Here is a 9,184-nt window from a genome sequence, read left to right as displayed (position 1 = left end):
CTCTTATGCTCGCATCCAAATCATTTATGTAAATGACAAAAAGTAGAGAACCCAGCACCGATCCTTGTGGCACTCCACTGGTCACAGGCCTCCAGTCTGAAAATCAACCCTCCGCCAGCACCCCCATCTTCTACCTTTGAGCCAATTCTATATCCAAATGGCTAGTTCTCCCTGTATTCCGTGAGATCTAACCTTGCTAACCAGTCTCCCATGGGGAACCTTGTTGAACGCCTTATTGAAGTCCATATGGATCACATCTACTGCTCTGCCCTCATCAATCCTCTTTATTACTTCTTCAAAAAAGTCAATCATGTTTGTGAGACATGATTTCCCAAGCACAAAGCCACGTTGGCTATCCCTAATCAGTCCTTGCCTTTCTAAATACATGTACATCCTGTCCCTCAGGATTCCCTCTAACAACTTGTCCACCTGCAAAGTCAGGCTCACTGGTCTATAGTTTCCTGGCTTGTCCTTACTACCCTTCTTAAACAGTGGCACCATGTTAGCCAACCTCCAGTCTTCCAGCCTCCAGTCTTCCAGCACCTCAACTGTGACTATCGATAATACAAATATCTCAGCAAGAGGCCCAGAAATTACTTCTCTAGCTTCCCACAGAGTTCTAGGGTACACCTGATCAGGTCCTGGGGATTTATAACATGTTGGACTCAAAACCTTAACTCTGTTGCTGTCTTCACTGCTAGTGCCAAACCAGTTGAGTTTCACCAGCACTTTCTGCTTGCATTTCAGAATTCAAGCAGTGTGTGGTATTTTCTTTTTTTTATGCCATATTAAATCTCTACTGTGGTTGTCTGTAAGTATTGCTGAGTTCGTCATCCTTGGTAGGACAGACTCACCCAAACCAGCTAGTTGGAAGTTGAATAAATGGGACACCAGGAACTTAAGGTGGTCAACCTGACGAAGTGCATTTGTACTGTCCGGAATAGTGAGGCTTCGTTCAATCCAATCAAAATCTCTCCCATCTGATCTGGTCAGTCACAAGCAGCCAACCTATCCTGTTCATCAAATTCTTGACAGTCAATTGCTGCCAATATTTTTGTCCTCTGACTTACCTTCCTGCCAACAATTTGCTACGTGTCAACAGGCAGTACCAAAAAAAAGTACATCAAGATAGCTAAGTATATTGATTAATACCACCATTGCACACTGCACATTCTCACATCAAATGAGAATGTTACACCAGCAATGAAAATATCTTGATCACTTTCCAATGGGTTTAATTCACTTCAATTATAAAATATTGTTGGATAGAATGGGACAATTTACCCATTGTGACTGTAGCTCTTTATAAGAACTATCCACTTAGATATACTTCCATAACTTGAAACCTGAAAATAGACCTAGATATAGCCCTGAAAATGTTCGTTCCAAAGTATCTATATAATTTCCTTTTAGGTGGGGAGTTTCAGATTACCACATATTACCACATCAAAGAAATTCGGTCAGTTGCATCTCTGGTTCTTATTTGTAACTAAACTGACCTATTGAAAGTTGCAGTGTTAATATGTCACTTTGAGAGATGCCTTTTAGTATTAAGGATCATTGATGTCAAGCCGCTATATATCTGTTATGTGATTGGTTTTATTTCCTGTTACAAATTGATCTTCAAGCACTTTGGAGAACTTCAGTCTCTTTATCAAGTGATAGTTTCAAACTGTTAACTTAAGTTTTCGCTCTGTTAAGTGTGTGTTGTGGTGATGCTTGATAATCCAAAGCAACAAGAAATAATTGCTGCTGTGTCATTAGAAAAAGTCTTAAAATATTGTCATTTCCACTTCTGTTATAGGTTTTAATACTGAACAGGTTTTGCTGAGAGATCTTAAGGAGCTGTCAGAAGGAGATACAAAACTTGCAATTAGTACTGTGTGTATGACCCTGGAGGTGAGTGAATTGAGTGCAATACTAGCTACAATTTGTCAATAACATTGCATAGGGTGGTCCATTCTATCACATGAATATTTACTTTAAATACTGCATGGAACTGCAGCAGCGCAGTTTGAGTGATGTTACCACCATTTTATGGATGTAAATGCTTAATTGTGGACCGATTTGCATAATGCATATTAATAACTTTTTTAATGAAGAGTGATTTATCATTGTTTTAAAACATCACAAATGAAATATTACATTCCTTATTCCGAGAGCTGTGTGTCACTCTGTGATGGCTCAATAGGGATTCCTTATTACGGAATGGGACATGATGTTTTTCAATTCTTTGGATGTATTATCTATCAGATGCAGAAAACGTGCAAAATTGGATATTATTTATGAGAACTATAATTTTTTTAATTTCCAGTTTTAATAAGTCAAGACTGAGATCTGTTATAAAGTCTTTCATGCACTTCATTGAATATCACTGGTTGATGATGCACATTGCAGAGAGAAAAAAGACTTTTGGAATGACTATTGTTTTGACTTGTTTGTTTAGTTATTGCACAAGGATTTCGTTTTGAGTGACGTAGTTTATCGAAAGTTTCTTATCACTTTTATTTGTAGTACATCCTTTTACAAATTGTTTCTAGCTTTGACAATAAATAAAGTAGGAGTTTTTTTAAAAATAGCGAAATATTATGTTTTGAAATTGTCGTTTAAAATTTAGTCATGATCAAATTTATTAACGTTTAACTGCTTGGAATGTAATTTGATTGGTAGTAATAAAATGTCGATCAAAAGTCACTTCGCCACTTTAAGAATCTAGAAGTGCACTAATGCAGTTGTAGATCATTCAATGGCAATTGAGAATTGTACACTTTAATAACATGGTTCACAGCTCATTCATAACTGCATTTTTTGTAGAAGGACATGATTGATTTACTGTCAGGTGTGCTGAGGTACAAAGCTTTGTTTACAAGAAGCACGGGCAGATCATAGTAAGCAAGGATGTACAGATCTAAAAGCCTTAGACAGAGGCATACAGGGTGTGCACTGAGTGAGATCAGAGTGAACAAAAATCAGTGTTATTTGAGATGAGAGAGTCCATTCATCAGCTGGGAATAAGTTGTTCCTGAACCTGCTGGTGTGTATTCAGGCTTCTGTATCATTTGCCTGATGGGAGAGGCTGTAAGAGATCATGTGGTGTGGTGGGTCTTTGATAATGTTGGCAGCCTTTTTGTCGCAGCGGGCCATGTAAATTGAGTCCATGCACACCATCTTCTGTAATTTCTTACAGTCCTGGGCAGAGAAATTGCCATACCAGGCCATTATGTACCCAGACAGTATGTTCTCAATGGTGCATGTGTAGAAGTTGGTGAGGGTCCTTATGGACATGCCAAATTTCCTGAGCTGTCTGAGGAAGAATAGGCATTGTTGTGTCTTCTTAACCATCGCATCCACGTGAGAAGTCCAGGACAGATGGTCGGTTATCATCACTCCTAAGAGTTGACACTGTCCACCCTCTCAACCTCAGTTACGTTGATATAGTTGGGGTGTGCAAAGCAACTGAGAAGGAAATGAGAAAAAGTCAAGGACAAAACAGATTGTAGGTCTAATGCTCTCTTGGCAGTTGTAAACCGAGATCTTTGGGATGTCCAGTTTGACCTTGAAGAGATTTGAACTTTTTGTCTCTATAATTACCATTTTCAAGCTATTCTAAAAACCCAATATTTTAAAAATAGCTCTTGCCTATATTCTTTCTTAATCTCTTTCTTTTCTCGGAGACATGTTCTCTTGTTTTATTGGCTTGTACCCAATTCAATAGCTGTGACCGATCTTCTACATATCCAAGAATTATTACTTTGTAAACTTGCAATTACATGCCATGGCAGTCTTTCCACTAATGACTTGTATCCTGGTTTTGTCAGCCTGCTCTCGTTATGTTATTCTCAAATCATTGCAGTAACTCTCTTAGGCACCTTTGTCAGATCGAGCATGACAGAGATAACTATTTTCTAAATTTTCTTGAGAGAAAGAGAGTGGTGTTTCAGTACTCACCAGAAAGGCAGCAACAAAAACCAGGGATGAGCTTACCAACAACATTGGGGCTGTCAGGGGGAAGTGCCTAGTACAGACATGAATGTAAAGGTAGTTGTAGATTCCAGTTTTTTAAAGAAGTGTTTTACATTGAAAGTGAAATCTGAGTCCCAACGGCTTAGCAGCTGCTCTATTTTTATTCTAAATGGTGTAGCTTGCTGATGGCCTCCATTTTTTGGTCAGTTGTGATTTCTTCAAATAGATTCTTTTCACTGGCACTGATTTGAGGTTAAGGAAGTAAGAGGAAGTCAGGAGCTCTCAATGTCCTTGCACTGTCTCAGTCCTTGTTGCTTTCTCTCCTTTAGAAACATAAGAGATAGAAAATATGTACAGGATTTAGCCGTTTGACTCTGAGATTTTGTCATTCAACATGATCTTGGCTGATCCTCTATCTCAACGTAGTTGCCCTCTCTCTCCCCTGCTCTTGATAGCTTTAGCTTTTAGAAATCTACTTAATTGTTTCTTAAACATACTCAGTGACATGGTCTCTAAATGCTGCAATGCATTTATCTGTTCTTTCTATCATTTCCTATTCATTGCGTATCCGCTGACATGCCTTTCAATGGCTCTGATGGCCACTTCACCTTTCATGCCTCTGTAATTTCCTTTCTTTGAATTTTGGACTCTATCTTTGGAGTAGACCACCTCACTTTGGATCCCAGTGAAGAATCCTGTCATAGAGATGTACAGCACGGAAACAAGCCCTTTGGTCCAACTCGTCCATGCCGACCAGATAGCCTAACTTAATCTAGTCCCATTTGCCAGAACTTGGCCCAACCTATTCATTTTGCAGACAGAGCTTAAGTGTTCTGCAAAACGGTCACCCGGACCGCATTTCATCTCCCCAATGTAGAGGAAACCTCATTGTGAATGGGGAATGCAGTAGACAAGATTGAATGAGGTACAGGTAAATTGCTGCTTTACCTGGAAGATGGGTAGAACCTTGGATGGTCAGGAGGGAGAAGTAAACAGGCAGGCATATTACACCTTTTGTGATTGCAAGGTAAGAGGCCCCGATGGTGAAAGGAGGAGGAGTGGACCAACATGTTCCAGAGGGAAGAACAGACTCCTACATCGTAGTCTCCCAACCCCATAAAGCCCACTACTATCTTCTCTCCAAAATCCACAAACAGGACTGCTCAGACAGACACTATTTCTGCCTGTTACTGCCCCACAAAACTCATCTCTACTTAACTCAACTCGATATTTTCTTCCCTCGTCCACTCTTTTCCTACTTACATCTGTGATTCCTCTGACACTTTATATCAGTTACAGAATTTCGAGTTTGTTGGCTCTAGCCACCTCCTCTGCACCATGGACGTGCAACCCTTTTACGTGCTCATCCCCATCCGGATGATCTCAGGGATCTCTGCTTCTTCCTGGGGAAAAAGGGCTTGAACTGGCCCCATCTCCCACCACTCTCCTCTGCCTGGCTGAGCTCATCCTCATTCTGTACGACTCTCCTTTAGCTCCTCTCACTTTCTTCAGCTCAAAGGCTTAGCCATAATTACCCACGAGTCTCAGTTGTGCCTGTCTCTTTGTGGAGTAGTGGAACATTGCTTGTTCCAAACACATTCTGGTCCTTCCACACAATCCTTTCTCAATGATATTAATTAATGCTGTTTTCCCCTCTCATCTGGAATTGGAAAATTTGTCAATGTCTCTTTCAATTTCCACCCTCCTCTTACCTTCACGAGGTCCATCTCTGACTCCTCCCTTCCCTTCCTCAAAATCTGTTTCCATTTCTGAGAATAGATTGGCCATCAATAGCTATTACAAAACCTACTGACTCCCACAGTTTCATCGATTGTACATCATCACACTGTGCTTCCTGTAATGACTCCTTCCTATTCTCCCAATTTTTGTCTCTGTCACAACTGTTGTGATGATACCACCTTCCACAGAAATGTCCACTTTTTCCTCAACCAAGTATTCCTCATTACCACGGTTGAGAGGGTTTTATCCGTATTCCACCCATCTCTTGCACTTCTACTTTTACCTTTTTCCTCCCACAACAATGACAGGACCCCATTCTTCATTTACCACCCAGCAGTATCCCTCCAAAAGATCGCAAGCCATTATTTCCATCACCTCCAACAGGATGCCACATCCAGACATACATACCCCTCCAGTCCCTTGTCAGTGTTTCTCAGGGATTGTTCCCTCCAGCACACCCTGGTCCACTCCGCCTCCATTTCCAACATCTCATCATGCTGTCAAGGCACTTTGCCATGCAACTGCAGAAGAAACAACAGCTGCCAATTCACCTATACTTTATTCATTCTCATATCCATTGTTCATAATGTAGTCTCCTCTAAACTGGAGAGACAATTGACTGGATTTCCACACTGCAGAACATCAATGCTCTGCCGAATGACTCCCAGCTTCTAGTTTCCTGCCATTTATACACACTACTATGTTTCCACATCAACATTTCTGTTGCAGAATCTGCAGTCTCTTAGGACTCAACATTGAGTTAGAGTCACAGTTATAGAGACGTACAGCATAGAAACAGACCCTTCGGTCCATTCTATCCATGCCGAGCAGTTATCCAAACACAATCTAGTCCCACCTGCCAGCACCTGGCCCATATCCCTCCAAACCCTTCCTATTCATATACCCATTCAAATGCCTTTTAAATGTTGCAATTGTACCAGCCTCCACCACTTTCTCTGCCAGCTCATTCCATACACATACAACCCTCTGTGTGAAAGAGTTGCCCCTTAGGTCTCTCTTATATCTTTCCCTCTCACCCTAAACCTGTGCCCTCTAGTTCTGGACTCCCCGGCCCCAGGGAAAAGACTTTGTCTATTTATCCTATCCGTGCCCCTCATAATTTTGTAAACCTCTATAAGGTCACCCCTTAGCCTCCGACGCTTGCACGCAATATTCCAACAGTGACCTAACCAATGTCCCTGTACAGCCGCAACATGACTTCCCAACTCCTGTACTCAATACTCTGACCAATAAAAGAAAGCATACCAAATGCCACCTTCACTAACCTATCTATCTGCGACTCCACTTTCAAGGAGCTGTGAACCTGCACTCCAAGGTCTCTTTGTTCAGCATTAAGTGTATAAGTCCTGCTAAGATTTGCTTTCACAAAATGCAGCACTTCGCATTTATCTGAATTAAACTCCATCTGCCACTTCTCAGCCCATTGGCCCATCTGATCAAGATCCTGTTATAATTTGAGGTAACCCTCTTCGCTGTCCAGTACACCTCCAATTTTGGTGTCATCTGCAAATGTACCAACTGCTTGCATCTTATGCTTGCATCCAAATCATTTATGTAAATGACAAAAAGTAGTGGACTCCGCACCGATCATTGTGGCACTCCACTGGCCACAGGTCTCCAGCCTGGTAAACAACCCTCCACCACCACCCTCAGTCTTCTACCTTTGACCTAGTTCCGTATCCAAATGGCTAGTTCTTCCTGTATTCCGTGAGATCTAACCTTGCTAACCAGTCTCCCATGGGGAACCTTGTTGAACGCCTTACTGAAGTCCATATAGATCACATCTACCGCTCTGCCCTCATCAATCCTTTTTGTTACTTCAAAAAACTTAATCATGAGTTTTCCCACGCACAAAGCCATGTTGACTACCCCTAATCAGTCCTATCCAAGATGGAGTACGGGAAAAATTTCTGGCTATAACAGCTGCTCCTTTTTCTGAGGTATTTTAGGTGCTAGAGATGATTTCCTCAAATTCCAGGAATAGCAATTACTGTTTTACATGCTGTTGCATTGTTTTGGAACTTTGGGAAAAAAAAGTAAAAATAATAGTGGTTTTAAAAGGGAGAAGAACAGACAAAGGAAGCACATGGTAAGTCAGTGCAGGAGAGAGAGAGAAAAAAAGAAAGAAACTGACACCACAGTCAACCTGCATAGTTTTACTGCCTTTGCTGTTTGAATTCATGTATCACTGGACGGCGGAGTGCGTCTGGGAAAATTAACAACAGTGAAATTCACAACTGATCTTGGAAGAACTTGTCTGGGAGAGGTCACAGCACAGAAACAGATAATTGAACAGTTTAACTGTGGCCTACAGAAAGTCTGCAGTAGTGAGTAGAGTGGGTTCTTGATTATATTTTTTTTAGATATGTCTCTTGATTAAACTTCAAATATAAGCCACAACTATTAATTTAATCTGGGGCAGTATTTTGTAGAGAAATAAGACGGTGTTATTTTCTGGGTCTGTAGATTGTGAAGGAGCAAAAATGGAGTGATATGTTCTTTTTGTCAGATGTGGGAGTTTAAACAGAGTTTAAGTGTTACTAAGGATTATATCTGCAATAAATGTGCTGTTGGTTGCAAATCTTATCAGATCAAATGGATCGGTTGGAGAGACATTTAGAAGCAATGAGGAGTTTGCAGCAGCAACAATATGTGATGGATGGCAGTTACAGGAAGAGGGGAAAGTCCCAGATACAGTCGCATAGATGGGTTAACTCCAGGAAAGGTAAGAGATATAGGCAGCTAGTGCAGGAGTCTTCTGTGGCTATATTCATTTCAAACAAGTAAGTTGTTTGGAAAATGTAGAGGATGATGGATTCTCAGGGGAAAGTAGCAGGAACAACCAAGTTTCTGGTACTGAGACTGGCTGTAATGCAATGAGGGGTACATCGGGTTCCAAGAGATGAATTGTGTTAGGGGATTCACTAGTCCGAAATACAGACAGACATTTCTGTGGCCAGCAGCGAAAAATCAGAATGATGGGTAGCTTCCCTGGTGCCAGGATCAAGGATGTCTCGGAGAGGGTGCAAAATATTCTTAAGGGAGAGAGGGGCCAGCAAGAGGTCGTTGTCCACATTGGAACCAATGACAGATGAAGGGAAAAGGTTGAGATTCTGAAGGGAGATTACAGAGAGTTAGGTGGGAATTTAATAAGGAGGTCCTTGAAAATAGTAATATCTGGATTACTCCCAATGCTACGAGCTAGTGAGGACAGGAATAGGAGGATAGAGCAGATGAATGCATGGCTGAGGAGCTGGTGTATGGGAAAAGGATTCACTTTTTTGGATCATTGGAATCTCTTTTGGGGTAGAAATGACCTGTCCAAGAAGGACGGATTGCACCTAAATTGGAAGGGGACTAATATATACTGGCAGGGAGATTTGCTAGAACTGCTTGGGAGGATTTAAGCTAGCAAGGAGGGGTGGTAGGACTGAGGGAGATAGTGAGGAAAGAGATCAAT

The 9,184-nt window shown here is 41.3% G+C and overlaps 1 protein-coding gene across 2 annotated transcripts in view; it reads left to right on the top strand.

Annotated features, from left to right (window-relative positions):
• Window positions 1-9,184, top strand: part of LOC122561080 (protein prune homolog 2-like) — a 424,382-nt gene that overhangs the window by 134,533 nt on the left and 280,665 nt on the right. For both annotated transcript variants that reach the window (XM_043712461.1, XM_043712468.1), the window contains exon 6: window positions 1,805-1,899. In XM_043712461.1, coding sequence (XP_043568396.1) covers window positions 1,805-1,899 — 95 coding nt within the window. The remainder of the gene's footprint in view (window positions 1-1,804; window positions 1,900-9,184) is intronic.

This window comes from Chiloscyllium plagiosum, chromosome 2 (assembly GCF_004010195.1).
Source record: "Chiloscyllium plagiosum isolate BGI_BamShark_2017 chromosome 2, ASM401019v2, whole genome shotgun sequence".
Lineage (NCBI taxonomy): Eukaryota > Metazoa > Chordata > Chondrichthyes > Orectolobiformes > Hemiscylliidae > Chiloscyllium > Chiloscyllium plagiosum.
The sequence above is the reverse complement of the archived record's forward strand: the minus strand, read 5'-3'. Positions and strand labels throughout refer to the sequence as shown.